Below are 14,590 nucleotides of genomic sequence, written 5' to 3'. Positions count from 1 at the left end.
ATTACTTTTAGTTAGTTTAGTGTGTATAATTTAATGGAAGTGGGATTTGGAATAGGTTTTGCTGGTCTTAAGATAATTAAAAGCTTTTGTTTTGTTTGCTTTTGCTATGTAAAAGCACTGCGTGATGGAGGTGTTGACGCACAACCTTAAAGTTCTAGTCACATAAAAAGCATTATTAGTCCCACCAAACTGAAAGTTGCCAAATGCCAATAATGTTAGATGACACTTTAGTATGAAATCTACTTCATACCATGATATTCACATAATCTTCAAGCTAGCACGACACACTCTTTAAACAACTCTATATGATTGTAACATCATATAATCTAGCATGTAACATGAATTTGGCTTAGAGTCTTTATATAGAATATGAAATTATGAATCCTTTCCATTTTTTTTTTATGAATCCTTTCTATTTCTTTTGCTCCATGTCCTATATATAACTTGCAATAGTTACACCTGAAAAAAAATCCTTCAAATGTTGTGCCCTTTCATCTCATCCAATCCTAATCATTGTTATAAGAAATGAACCACCCGGTACATGAAGAAATAGAGAGGATATTCTCTAGTTTGATAGTGGCATTGGTGGTGGTGATAGTGCCATAGTGGGATGAACATATAAACATACTCATGTAAGATCTTGTTATATTCACCTTAATTTGTACTCTCATAGTATCAACTTTTTATATTTTTTATTACTGAAATTGAGGATAATCATCAACGTCAAAAGTATAGCTTGGAGAGCGTACAAAAAGCAAACAAGCACTATATTATGGAGAGGCAATAATATATTGGAGAGGCAATAATATACTAAAAAGCATACCTAAACAAAGAACGATGCCACGTGACACTCTCTTAGTGTATTTTACTCTTTTCACTCACAATTAAAAAAAATGATAAATAAATTGTATAAGGTTTGATCCCGTGACTTTAGTCTTATATAATAAAGTCTTAAGCACAAAAAAGAAAATGATATTTTTTTTGTCATTATTATGAGTACAAGATTAATAGATGATAAATATATATACTCGGGACATAACACAGACCTCAAAATTAGTTATTGTCTAAAAACATGACTTAATAATCACTATAGAATATTGTGTCGTCGAATATACAACCACAAAATGTTAGTAAATCGTAATGATTACTCCATAAATATACATTTGTGTTAATATTGGATGATTGCCAAATGCCAATTCACAAAGCTTTGAGAAAAAACTTGAAAGTGATTCTATTTCCTCCAATGTGGGAATTCAGATTCATCTTTTGACAAATCTTAGGCAATAAGTAATCAGTTCTTGAAGTATCTTCCATTATTGCCCCCACATTTCCATATTCACTATAATTCAATTAATTTTTCAGGAGACAATCAACGAAGTATGTTCAACTTTTTTAAGAATATGACACACTTGCCTTTGCCTATTCACCTCTCCCCCTTCTTTTCCTCCTTCCACTGGTTTTCATATTCCACCCAGTCCCACCCCAAAAAAGATAAAGTTAACTAAAAAAGGTAGCAAAAAAACCCAATTGAAAATTCAATTAAGAAATGTTTTTGCTTTTTGGGTATATTTTTTTTTTATAAATAACAACTTGGGTCTTCACCTTTACTTTTTTTTTTCCTAACAAAGTAATGGGTACTAGTGATTGCCCACTTAAGATTCTTGGGTTTTCACCTATTTTAAATTATTTGCATTTTTCAGCAACAATAAGGTCTATGGAGAGTAATTGAGGTCAGTGATGAATATATTCTCTACTTTTTTTTGTTGTAATATTAATTTTATGTGTTATTTTGATTGTTTTGTAAAGTGGTTTATTGCTTTGGTTGAATTTATAAATGTGTACTTGTTGTAATAGATAGTTTTTGTACGAGATATTTTTGATTGTTTTTTTTGGTGAAATGATTATACAATTCAAGAACTAAGGAATAAATTGCAGCTTGATCAATATTAATCTCAGGATGAATTCAACTGTCAAGGGGAAAAAAGAGTAATACAACATATGTGTTCTTTTCTTGTATGATCATTTCTTATTCCTTGTTGCTATGTTTGCAGCACGATGAATTTGATTGGCTACCAACTTATAATTATCAACTCTATTTCACATAGATTGTCCGAGCTGATGTAACCAAACATTAAGGATTTTAGTTAATCTGGCCAATATTTGCATTTTTTAGAGGTACTATGCATGCATTAATAGTACATAGAAATGATTATCATTGAGAGCCGTCAACTTCTAATATAAAAAAATCGGAGCATGGAAGATAAGACTATCCATGTCAGTTGGAGGAAGTAGTAATTTTTGAGGTTGTAGTGGAAGGCAGAGAAGAGTGTGTGTACTGGGTAGTGTAGAGGGGGTTATTGGTTTTGAAATTGAATATGGCTGTAGGGATACACACCAAAATCCTCTATTATTATGTATACACACCAAGGCATTGTTTATCTCGGTTCATGCAAAAGCTTTTTCAAGTTTTTCGTATCTGGATTAAGAGAAGTCACTATTGGTGACAATACTTTTTTGCTATTTGGTTGGTGTCCTAAACAATGTTTTAAACAGTTCTGCAGTCAAAAGATTTGGTCTTACAGGGTCTTTCGCATTTCTTTATACGAACTTATCAGAAGGACTTGTAATTTACAAGTCTGGACAGTAACCTTACGATGAATATCATGGGTGTCCCAACTTGCTAGATGTTTTGATAGCCTTTCTGCAAATTTTGTTTTGTGACTGCAAGTTTGAGTCATTTATGTTTCTTTTTTTTTTTTTTGCTGGGGTTTTTCTGTTACTTTATCTGGCTTTGCTTGAATCTTGATTTTGGCTTCTAAATGTTTGCAATTCATGGCTTTGAAATATCTTGTTTTCTTTTGCTGTAGCCAGTACTCATTGGCTGTCAGGGTGAATCTTCTTGTCTTCTGCGTGTTCTGTGAAATCTATAATTTTTTACTAAAAGTTCATTTAAGATTAGTTGAACTAACTATTAAGTTGCTGTTCTTTGAATGTAGAATAATTAGGAGATTTATTTATCTTTTATTTTTTAATCCTAGAAAAAAAACTTTACTATCTTCATGCAGCATAGGCATCTATGTCATCATCTGCTTAAACATCATTGCTTGTGACCGCTGTTGCATCTGGCATTTGCTCATTCAATTCTGGATGCACCTCTTTTTTTCCTGTCTTGCCTTCTCTTATGCCCTTATTACCCTCAATAGATTGATCAACGCATTCTTTTCTGTTTGGTGTTTATTTTGCATCAAGCAACGGTGCCTATCTTGATCATTTTCTGCCATGTTTGTCTTGGTGTTTTACTATCAGTGCTGATGTTGCTTGTAATAATAATTTCCAAGTCTCTTGCTTAATATTTTAATGACAATTTACTTTACAACGGGTCCAGTAGCATATTGCAGTACTTTCATGTTTTAATTTACTATTTTGCTGATTATTAGTTCCACCCTGGTGTTTGCTCTGCATCTAGAGCTCTGCTTGACCAAATTTCATATATTGCTCAAATGAATACTGCAAGGACCAGCTACGGACATAATATTTACCTGCAATGAAAAAAAATTGTTTGCCTAACCAATTGTTTTCTTTGACTTTTGGAGTTATGAGTTATTGGTGTTAAGAGAATTCTAATTTCTCATAGCTTTATGGATTATGTACTATTGGAAGCATTTTCATTATAGTACTAATGTTTAGTGTGCACATCTCTAACAATTTCAATGTTTCATCTCTTAATTGCGGTAATGTTTTGGTTGCTTTCTCTTTATTGTTGTTGAATATGGTGCATTGGTGTGTGATCTGTTTCTGGTTAGGCTTAGTGCAATTTATTTACTTCTAGTTCTTTTGCTTGTGTTGGCTTTTAATGTCTTGTTTATGATTTTGTAGATCATGAGCTCCACTACAATTCAAGTTACCAATTATGCAAGTATGGGAATATATGAACCACCTAGAGCAATAAGCATGTGGAGGGATACCTCAAAAGCGATCACTTCTGGTGCAGGTGCATCTTCAAGCACACAGGCGGAACCTGGACATGAGAACAAGGTGAAAGTTGATGATATTTTCTTTCCTGAGTCCAAGTTGTCGAGTTTCACATAATTCTAAGAGTCTTCTTGTCTTGTGTTCTTTGTCCTCAGTTTGAATATGAGTATACTTCTCCTGAGATGATGGAACCATCCTTCAATAGTGAAGATGCAGCAAGACTTTCGGAGAAGGTAAGATAATGAGATTATGCCTCCTTGCTGCATATAAGTTATAAATGAGGGATTCCTCCAATTTAAGTTGTGAATCTCAAAAGTTCGATTATGATGAAGTTATATTAGCAGTTAGTTTATTCCGTTTTGTATTTTTAGTTATGAACTTGTAGTTAGAGTGCTTTCTTCTTTGTATCGAATAAGCTATTTTACATTGCCACAATCTTAATGTGGATCCTCTTGCATGTTTGGACTTCCGCATTTATTACAAGGGAAAATTTTGCATTATTTCTGGCTTCTGCCATTGTCTTGTGACTGTATTTTATGGAATACTAAAACAAGTGAATCTGGTTTGCAGTAAAAGCTGAAGTAGCATTATTTTCTGGTTTGGTTGAATTAGGATATTTACTTTCTTCTGTTTTCTGTTGGTCTTTTGAGGGTATACAAATAGCATGCTTCGTACATTTTTGTGAGTGCATTTAATGTGGGGATGAGTCGTGTATGCTTTGAGCAAATTTAAGCTGTAGCTAACTTCTTTTTTTTCCCTCTTTTCGGGTGAAAGAATCAGCTACTTTTATCATATTAAGCCCACAGTTTCAAGTTGCCAGGAAAGGTTCCGGTCAAACCCAAGGCCTCTACTACATAAGTTAGGGCAAGCTACCAATACTAGTAAAACTGATCTATTTCCAGTACAATAGCGAGTTAATAGTGAATGAAAACTATACCAGATGACTATTTGCAAGCCACCCTGTGAAGACAAGAAACTGATCATACAATAGAGTGTAAAACGTCTCCTTATCTCAGTTCTGTGCTGCTAGAGCCAATATGGTTGGATAATGCATATTCAGTTGATGCCGCTTTGTTATATTGCGCCATCTGATTTTTAATACTTTTGACTCGAGGGACAATGCCATTTTTACCTGCTTGTTTGGGATCTGCTTAGTTAACATATTTGTGTCCTGTATCTGAGGTTGAAGGTCTGGTCAAGGCCACATGCGTAGTTTGGGGTTTGATGATATAATACGTTGTGCAGGTGCAAAGGCGTTTGGCTCAAAATCGTGAAGCTGCAAAGAAGAGTCGTTTGAGAAAGAAGGTACATATGCGTGCATATTAAGGGCGTGGATGATTTATCTATGTATGTACTGTTAGATTTGTTAGTTTCAGCTAATTCGTAATTTGTGTTCAATTGTACAGGCTTATGTTCAGCAATTAGAAAGTAGTCGTTTAAAGCTGGCCCAATTAGAGCTACAAATTCAGCAAACTAAACAGCAGGTAAGGTATTCTCATGTGTTCATCTTTCATCAATACTTGATTACTTCTATGACAATATCAAGTTCATGTAATCTATTAGTGGAATGGTGATTGGGTTGTTACAGGCCTCGTGTTTGGCGGCTGCATTGCCTGCTAATCTTGGATTTGCAGGACATATAAGCACAGGTTAGTTTTTTCCATATGTCCTTTTTCTTGATAGTTACCCGAAGATAGCTTTGCCTGCTGCGGACTTCACTGATTGGAGACGATATTCCGTTGATTATTTTCTGCTTGGTTGTTTATAATCTGCCTCAAGAATCATGATATACTCTACACTCTAGCATCAAGCTCAATATTTGCCATAATTTCTTTGGCTAATAATCATATCTAATTTGATAGTTTCCTTGATTATTCCATATCGCTGCCATTTGTTTTATTGCAGTCTCTTCATTCATTGGTTATTCTTCATCTCTGCAAGTTGTTTTGTAGCATTATATCATGCTGTGAATTGCGGCCTCACAGTACCATTCTTTATGATGTAATTCCCGTTTCTGTTATATAAATCTGTTGATTCTTGTGTCTGTTTGCTTACTGCTTATTGTCTTGTAGGATTGGCTGCATTTGAAATGGAATACGGACACTGGGTTGAAGAGCAAAATCGGCAGAATAGTGAACTTAGAAATGCTCTCTATGTCAACGTGGCTGATGTTGAGCTAAAAATCCTTGTAGAAAATGGCTTGAATCACTATTATCACCTCTTCCGGATCAAAGCAGATGCAGCTAAGTCTGATGTCTTCTACTTGATGTCTGGCATGTGGAGATCATCAGTTGAGCGGTTTTTCCTCTGGATTGGTGGATTTCGGCCATCTGAACTTCTAAAAGTAAGGTCCTATTTTCATATATTATGTTTCAAGTAATTAAGATACCACTTTATGCATCTACCATTCTTTTTAAGACCCCTGAGTCCCTAAAAACCCAAATACCATTTGAGCTATGTTAACTGGACTCGTCTAGGAGTGTCCAAAAAGGTACGGATCCGAGTGTCCGGTACGACACTTCCAAAAAATCTGGACACGGGGACTCTGTCCGGAATTTGGAGACGTACTATGTAAAATTAATATTTTACAATATAAAATTTAATAACTAATATTACTTATAATTCACAAAAATACTCAGGAATCAGCATTGGTCAGGAGAGAGAAAAACTTGTAAAAAGATTGGGTTGAAGAATGAAGACACAAATAAAATAGAAAAAGATAAGGGAGACTAAGGGTATTTTCGACTTCTCGTCTTTAATAATTAAGTATGGGTAGTTTAGTTGACTAAGGAAGATCGAAGGAAAAACTTCTTGGTTCCCTCAAAAAGAAAAGCTTTCTCGCCCACATTTGCTTATAAGTTAAAAAATAAAAAGTAAAGTTTGGCCCACAATTCTTTATAATTTAAAAAGTACAAAATTTGGCCCACCAACCATACATCTTCTTCGTCTTCCTTCGCGTCCTACTGTTCACCTTCTTTAACCTTTTTCTTCTACAATTTTCCTCCTACTGTCGACAACCATAAAGATGGATGAAAACAACATCATTGGAATCGCCTCACTAGGGAAGCAAAAAGCCCTAATATTTTTCACCTATTTGTCATGATTCAACATCAAATTTTTCAGATCCAACAACTAGGGTTTAGCGTCGTGTCGGAGTGCAAATTGAATGATCCGACTCGTATTTCATACCCCAGTCGGTGTCATGTTGTACCGACCCGGGTATTTGGCGATTTTTGCCAAATCCGCATTTGAGTACCTTACCCAATAAAGAACCCTATTATGAAGGTCAGATAAATTTCACACCTGTTGGGTGTTTTAAGACCCCTAAGGCCCAACATCCCACGTACCACATACCACCCCTAGTTGGGATTGAGGACACTTTCAAGCTAACATACCATGCAAAGCCTTCTTATGAATGAGTTTCAATATGATATTCTCTCCATATAATACTTCCTCCGTTCTTTTTTAACCGCAATATGTACCTTTTTGGAAAGTTTCATATTAATTGCAACATTTCTCTCTTTGGTATCAAAAGACACCCAAAAAGGCACTTCTCTCTTTTCTTTAACATGACACATGGACATAAAGACCAACTTCAGCCCTTTTTTCATTTCCTTATAAAGTGTGCCAAATCCCTATGTTGCAAGAAACAAAGAACGAAAATATATAGAAGTTCACGAGCTTGAGTGATTCTCTTGGTTCTTAATGAACATTTTGTGTGGAATCTCCTTCTAGAATAAGTTATTGTACCGTTGTATTAATATCACTAGTAGTTTTATACTTATTAATATCGGTGGTTATTGGAAGATTTTTTAGTCATAAAATTTCTTTTAGTATATGTTACTCGAATTTTTCATTTTACCTTAAGCACCTATGTGAGTCCCTCGATACTTTGACATGGGCATGACATTAGGACACTTCAGTTTAGGCCGAAATCATACAAACATTTCCTAAAATAGTAACACCTGATAGGTGGACTTGTACGCTTGTCTTAAATGGTTACGTGAGTCTAACTATCATAGATGAGCACTCCCTTCATTTTTTTCAATTGCTACATTTTCTTTATAAGGTTGTATCTTTTTAATTGCTACATTGTTTAAACCTTCCTTATTTGGGTTTATTTGCCCCACCAAAAAGTAACTTCCTCCGTTCTGTTATAAATGAAACGTTATGTTTAAGACTTATTAAATGATCAATTTTGACTCTAATTTTTTGCAATTATATAAAGAAAAACATAGTCAAGTGGGATCTTGTTAGATTCTTCTCGATTCATACTATCAAATTATGATTTATTAATATTTTTTTACATATGCATAACTAAAGATATTAATGATTAAAGAAGTGCATTGGGTTGCGTGAAAGAACACACGTTTCATTTAAAATAAAACGGAGGAAGTAGTATTATACTTAATTTTCTCTTTTTTCACCAAAGATACTATTATTGTAACTTTTCCCCATTATTTACATTAATAGGGTCAAAAAGTACCCTCCAGGAAAGTGACATTGTTTAAACTATTGTGCATAACTCAATGTAGCAATTAAAAAGAAACGGAGGGAGTACTATGTATTATATATTTCGTTCGTTTACTTTAATCACTACTATATTACTTTTGTACTTTTCATGTGGTACCCATGGAATTAAAATTCTCTCATTCCGTAATGAACAATAGTTCTCTAACGTAATTTGGATTTGTCATTCCGCGAAATCCCGTTACCGAACGCCATAATCAAAATCATGTACTTCTTGCCGTGTTGTCCGTTCAGTACCGTCAACTCGTCGCATCAGAACATCCTTATCCGCGTTAAATTCGTTCTTTGCAGACATTAGCTCAAGATATTTTATGAAAAAAATGTTATAGGAACATGATATTCTAATAGATTAAATTATATTATGTTGTAATAATGCTTCGTAACTAATACAAAATAAATAAGGTTAGAACATATTCATGTGAAATTTTTGAAAAAATTCATGGCACATCGGTCGTGATCCGTTCCATCCATCCGTTACAAGTCACTTCTGCGACAATGCAAGCATTATCGCGATCGAAACCACATTTGTGATTTTTGTCCTTGGTGGTACCCTAAACGATAATATTAGACTACATATAAAACAAATTGGGTTTTTCTATGTAGTTTTCCGGTGCTTTACAAAATTTTATGTTGTATCCCACCTTTTTGAACTTTTCATGTAGTATTCTTCAACTTTCTCAACATCACAAAAAAATACTCTTACACAATATATCAATCATTAGATTTTCAAACTTTCTTACCATGTGGATATAGGAGAGGATTGGTAAGCCCTGTTATTTGACTAGGTTTTGGGTATGATCCTAGGAGATAGGAGGTTCAGTGGAGTTTGGGCTACAATTTTACATTAGTAAGGGTATTTTGTTTGACATTAAGAAAATGTAGGGATACAATGTGGAAAGGCTAAAAAGATCGAATACAACGTGAAAATTCTTAAAACACTACGATACTATGTAGAAAAAACCAATAAAATATTGACATATAAGGTGATACTGGATACAGCTTGATATATTTTCAAGATATCATTTTTTATTATTAATATATACTAATAATTATTTAGTGAGCTAGTGAAGTTAATAGTTAAAGTTATGCATTGATGCAATATTTTATGGGTCCGTCAAACATAACTTCTCTGATCCGCCTACACCTTACCCTTTTGAAAACATTAACATTTTGAAAGCTTGCTATGGGTGGAACCTAGACCAATTTGTTGTTTTTGATTGCAGGAATGCCTAGTTGTGATTTCCAAGTTTATGAGTCATTACTCTCTCTCGAAGATGAGTGTTCTATGTAGAAAATTTCATTGATGTGGTGCTAGTGTATTGATTCTCGAGGTAAGGCTAGTAATGGGTCGGAGATGGGGCGGGTGGACCTCAACTCGTCCCATCACTCGCGACCAAATCCTCATCCATCACTCGCCGAAAATTCCACCTATATCAGCCTCATCTGTCAACTACATGGTGGGTGGGTGGGATGTGGATGATAATAGAAAAAATTGTTTGTAGACTTTAGAATTTAAAAAAATTCAGAACAAAAAATTTACCAATCGATTAACAACAAAGAGTCTACATATTAATTGTCAATTCATAATATGCCAAAAATTAATGCAATATATATATGTATATATATATCATGGATGGATGGAGGAAGCGGGTGATGGGTCATAAAAACTTCATTCATCTCCGACCTGACCTGTCACCAACCGCCTCATTACGGGTTTTACACCATTTATTTAAGACGGGTTGGTGGATAATCAACTTACGCATGGATAATTTACAACTCTAATATTTTGGCGTGATGCAATGGCAAATTTTTGTTTCACATTACTAGCATGCTGCAACCTATGAAGCACGGGTACGCCTCCCAGGCACCGTTTTCCGTACCGGGTACGGGTACGGGACGGATTCGCCTGGGATTCGTACCCAAAACGAATCTGGGAAGGTGGGTACGGCGGCAAGAATTGGGTACGAGTGGTATGCAAACAGGTACGGGATGGGTACGTTTTTGGAGCTTGAGAAACGTACCCAGTCAATTTATGAAATTTTAATGGGGCAAAATCAGATCCAAGGGTTTTTGGAGAATTTCAAATTCTCTCTCACCTGAACTGAAAACTCCTTCAAAGTTCTTCGTTGCTCCTTGTCGCCGATCGTCTTGCTGATCGTTGCCGGCAGTCAGTTCAAGTGCTCGCCGATCATGCTCGAATTGTCCTTTCCTCAGTTTCTTGTCTGATTTACTTTTTTTAGTTGAAGGAGAAGGTGAAAAGTAAGGGTGGTACCGTGGTAATTGGTAAAGCATGAGTCATTAACTCATTACAGTACAGCTGTACAACATATTTAATTATTTTTCTAGTAAAGTTGTACTTGTAGTGCTGCAACCTTCTATTTTCTCTCATAGTCTGACTTATCTAGGGAAGAGGTTATAACTTATCGGTGTCCAGCTAACATTTTTTTTTTCTTTTTTCATTTTTCTTTTTTCTTTTTGACCCCTTATATATTTTATTATTCTAAGAAGGTGCAAAACTTATTACCAAATTTTAAATTCCCCTAAAAAAAAAAATTACCTAATTTTAATGCTTTTTGTGCCAAAAGATTATATGTAGAAATTTTTTTAAGGCAGTATTGTTTATTAAATGTATTATATTTATTTACTTTGTTTTTTTGCCGAATCCAAGCCGTACCCGTTTTCGGAAATTTTGATTTTCCCGTTTTCCGTCCTCGTACCCGTACCCGTTCCCGTATCCGTATCCGTGCTACCTAGGCTGTAACTAACATTGGGTTAATACACGTGATAGCTAACATAACTCATATTGATTAGTTTTCTTGCATTTGAAGGATTTTGTACATGTTACATTGATGTTGGGTGTCATGTAAAAATTTGTAATTTGTATTTTCTTGTGAAGAGGATGAAACTTATTTAAATTGATGCAAAATTTGCAATTGGGATTCCATAAGGTTGTTATGAATTATTTATATCACTTAACTTATTGCAGATTCTCTTGCCACAAATTGAGCCCTCCAATCAACAAATGGAGGATATTGATAGACTACTATGTGCATCCCGACAAGCTGAGGATGCACTGTCACGCGGAGTGGATAAACTACAGCAAAATCTAACTCATATCATGTTTGAGCAAAGACTAGGTGTAGAAATGTACGGCTATCAGATGACGTGTGCATTGGAGAAGTTAGAAGCTATAGAAGGCTTCGTGATCCAAGTAATACAACTCACTTCCCAAATCTTACAACATCTTAACTAATTAATGACATCCTAAAAAAATATTGTTTATTAATTTCATGATACCTCGATTTGTTCTCAATATTTGTCATACTTTTTCTTTGTCAATCTAACATGTCAAATGTCTTTTCAACAGGCGGACCATCTACGTGAGCAAACTCTACAATTGATGTCTCGGATCCTCACATCCCATCAAGCAGCCCGAGGACTGCTGGCATTAGGGGAATACTTCCATCGTCTCCGTGCACTTAGTTCTCTTTGGGCTGCTCGTCCTCGAGATCCTGGCTAATGAGATGGTGGCGTGCACAACTTCTTCGCTATTTAGTGTGCATGTCATTCTTCAATTGACATGTATCTATAATAGGTCACTTGTTCATTTCATCTTTTCCCGTGTCCTCTCCTTTAGACGTAGTGAGGTTTTTTAAAGTTTACATTGTAAATATACGTTATGTTGTGTCTAAAACTCTAGAAAAGTGACGATAGGTTGTCACCTGCGGTTGTACAGTGATGCATTATCGATCTTGATGAGGTTGTTCTCTAGTACTTGTTGTGGAGAATCGATATCGATCGATGAGGGGTTGGGGTATGGTACATACTTGCTATTGAAATTTCAGTCGAATGGGGATGAAAATTAGGGGGCATTGCTGTAAAATGTTATTATCATAATGGTTGTATTTTTATCTATGTTCTTCAATACCCTGTGTTGTGCATCATCAAACTAAAATGGTTCTTTGTTATACAAAAATGATATTTGGGTGGTTTTCCATTCATCGTTATCTTTTCTCACCTCATTTGTAGAGGATTAATTGGTAAGAGAAAATGTCAATTTCTGATCTTCCAATTTTGTAAAGGGGGAAAACACGTCGAAATTTTAGGTGAAAAATAGATTCCCAACAACTAACTTCATTCATTAATTCTTATTACTAGGTAAATCATTTTGGAACTATTGGTAGTTCAATGATATGGGATAAAGAAGCTCAATTTAGCTTCCAATCTATTAGGTAGATCCAAAATAAATTTGGCGCCAACATAAAACAAGATAAGAAGAATAGAGAATTTTATTGTAGAAAAGAAGATAGATAAAGAGAGAGAGAGAGTTTTTTTAGAAGGGAGGAAGTTTGTATTTTATTATTGAATACACTGAACTCAGGTCGAATATGAGCTCTTATACATATACTAACACAACAAAAAAAATCTTACTATCATTTGTTACGCATAGGGCACGTTCTATATCATGCCTCCCCTCATTAAAAAACTTGTCCCCAAGTTTCACAAATCAACAACATCATGTAATAACAAAATCAAGAAATTTTAGCTTTAAAAGAATCAACCATTTCCCAAGAAACATCATCACAAGAACAACCTTTCAATGGACCATTAATGAACTTGAGCTTGATTCTGAAACGTAACAACACTCCTGTAAATGATGACTTCTGGCACAAGTTCCTCTTCAGTGAGCCTTCCTTGCGTCGAGCTCAAGATATGAACAACTTGAGAAATAGTACCATGGAAGGCCTTAAGTTGGGAGACATGAAGCGCATTGTGCATCTTGCATTATAAAAGTAGCTCTAGTATGTATGCCACTTTACCAATTGCTGCAAAAATTTGGAACGGGCGAAAAAATTTGTGAGAGAGCTATGCATTAGACTTTAGTTATACAGAAGGTTGGTGGTATGGTTGAAGCTTTTAGAGGTTTGCAATTCATTCATAAGGGGAGGGGTGCATTGAGTATACTTAACTGGTCTGGTGACAAACTCAAATTCCTTCGATTTAAGGAGGAACTAGTTGCACTGGTTCATGACAATGGAAACACTTGAACTTGAAAGTAATAATGAACACACCAAATTGAACGAGGTTCAGCCAAACAAGGGCCTAAGACCTCCTATGCTAGTTTTCTTATTAATCAACTCTAGAAAAAGAAGGATACTCTCGCACTCTCCTATTTCCCTTACTCTAGGGAAACAACACACCCTAGACTAACTCTATTATTTCGCACTTGAACTCACAAGAACACGCGAACGAACTCACAAATGCTACCCAATCTCTAATACATCTATTAGAGATTCAATACAATAATTTTCTCTTAACTCACGCGTTCTTACAAAGCAAACAGAGAGTAATATGAAGCTATATGAGATGCACACCCTATTTGTAGGAAACCGTTTTAACTGTTCACTTTGTGAAAGCTCTCGAAAATACTCAATAAAATCCGGGAGAGTATTAAAGGTGAAGGAGAATCATGATTCAGTTTTTATGGACCAGGGTCTAAATCTTGAGCTTGACCTAACTCAGAATATCAAATACTTCCTTCGCAACATAAAAATGCAACAATTGAGTATTTTCTACCTGAAAAATAATACCCAAATTTTGCATTATTTCTGTTACGAAGGAAGTATATGACAATCCTAAATTATGAAAAGTGTATGTTGAACAATATCTTTTTATGAGGAAAGATATTATCCAAGATATACACACGCTTTAAGGCAAGTAAATACTAAATAATGATTGTAAAGGCTGGCAAACATTTCTTAAGGAAAGTATTTGATAAAATATTTTTCCGAAAATATTTTCTAAAACAGCCAGCTCGATCACCCGGTAAAGTAACTGGTACCTAGAACTATTACCCTACTTTCAGACAAACTCGCCCCTAAATCAGATAAGTGTTTCTTCGTGGGTTATCCCAAGGAAACCAAGGGCTACTACTTCTACAATCGCATTGAGGGCAAAGTGTTTGTTACTCGTCGTGGTGTCTTTTTGGAAAAAGATTTTATTTCCAAAAAGGCAAGTGGGAGTAATGTATTTCTCGAAGAAGTTCGAGAAGAGCAACAAATGGACATAGTTCATCCTATGTTAGAGA

The 14,590-nt window shown here is 35.1% G+C and overlaps 1 protein-coding gene across 2 annotated transcripts; it reads left to right on the top strand.

Annotated features, from left to right (window-relative positions):
- The first annotated feature begins 1,407 nt into the window (after positions 1–1,407).
- On the top strand, positions 1,408–12,427 carry LOC104905689 (transcription factor TGA3). Of its 2 annotated transcripts, none has more exons than XM_019252224.3 (9): positions 1,408–1,730; positions 3,877–4,035; positions 4,128–4,205; positions 5,218–5,277; positions 5,379–5,456; positions 5,561–5,621; positions 6,045–6,316; positions 11,489–11,713; positions 11,870–12,427. In XM_019252224.3, the coding sequence occupies exons 2-9, from the start codon at positions 3,880–3,882 to the stop codon at positions 12,020–12,022; spliced, it is 1,083 nt and encodes a 360-aa protein (XP_019107769.1). In that variant the 5' UTR covers positions 1,408–1,730; positions 3,877–3,879; the 3' UTR covers positions 12,023–12,427. The 2 variants fall into 2 exon arrangements, with proteins under 2 accessions (XP_019107769.1, XP_010692601.1); XM_010694299.4 differs by lacking the exon at positions 1,408–1,730 and adding an exon at positions 1,827–1,986.
- The last annotated feature ends 2,163 nt before the right edge of the window (positions 12,428–14,590 follow it).

Source organism: Beta vulgaris, chromosome 1 (assembly GCF_026745355.1).
Source record: "Beta vulgaris subsp. vulgaris cultivar EL10 chromosome 1, EL10.2, whole genome shotgun sequence".
In the NCBI taxonomy this organism is placed as follows: domain Eukaryota; kingdom Viridiplantae; phylum Streptophyta; class Magnoliopsida; order Caryophyllales; family Amaranthaceae; genus Beta; species Beta vulgaris.
The sequence above is the reverse complement of the archived record's forward strand: the minus strand, read 5'-3'. Positions and strand labels throughout refer to the sequence as shown.

What these genes read in the sequence shown, in the direction of transcription:
- LOC104905689 (XM_019252224.3), top strand. Translation starts at nt 3,880, where the DNA reads ATGAGCTCCACTACAATTCAAGTTACCAATTATGCAAGTATGGGAATA. An exon ending in AGAGTCGTTTGAGAAAGAAG is followed by an intron (nt 5,278 to 5,378) that starts GTACATATGCGT and finishes TCAATTGTACAG; the next exon opens with GCTTATGTTCAGCAATTAGA. An exon ending in GGCCATCTGAACTTCTAAAA is followed by an intron (nt 6,317 to 11,488) that starts GTAAGGTCCTAT and finishes AACTTATTGCAG; the next exon opens with ATTCTCTTGCCACAAATTGA.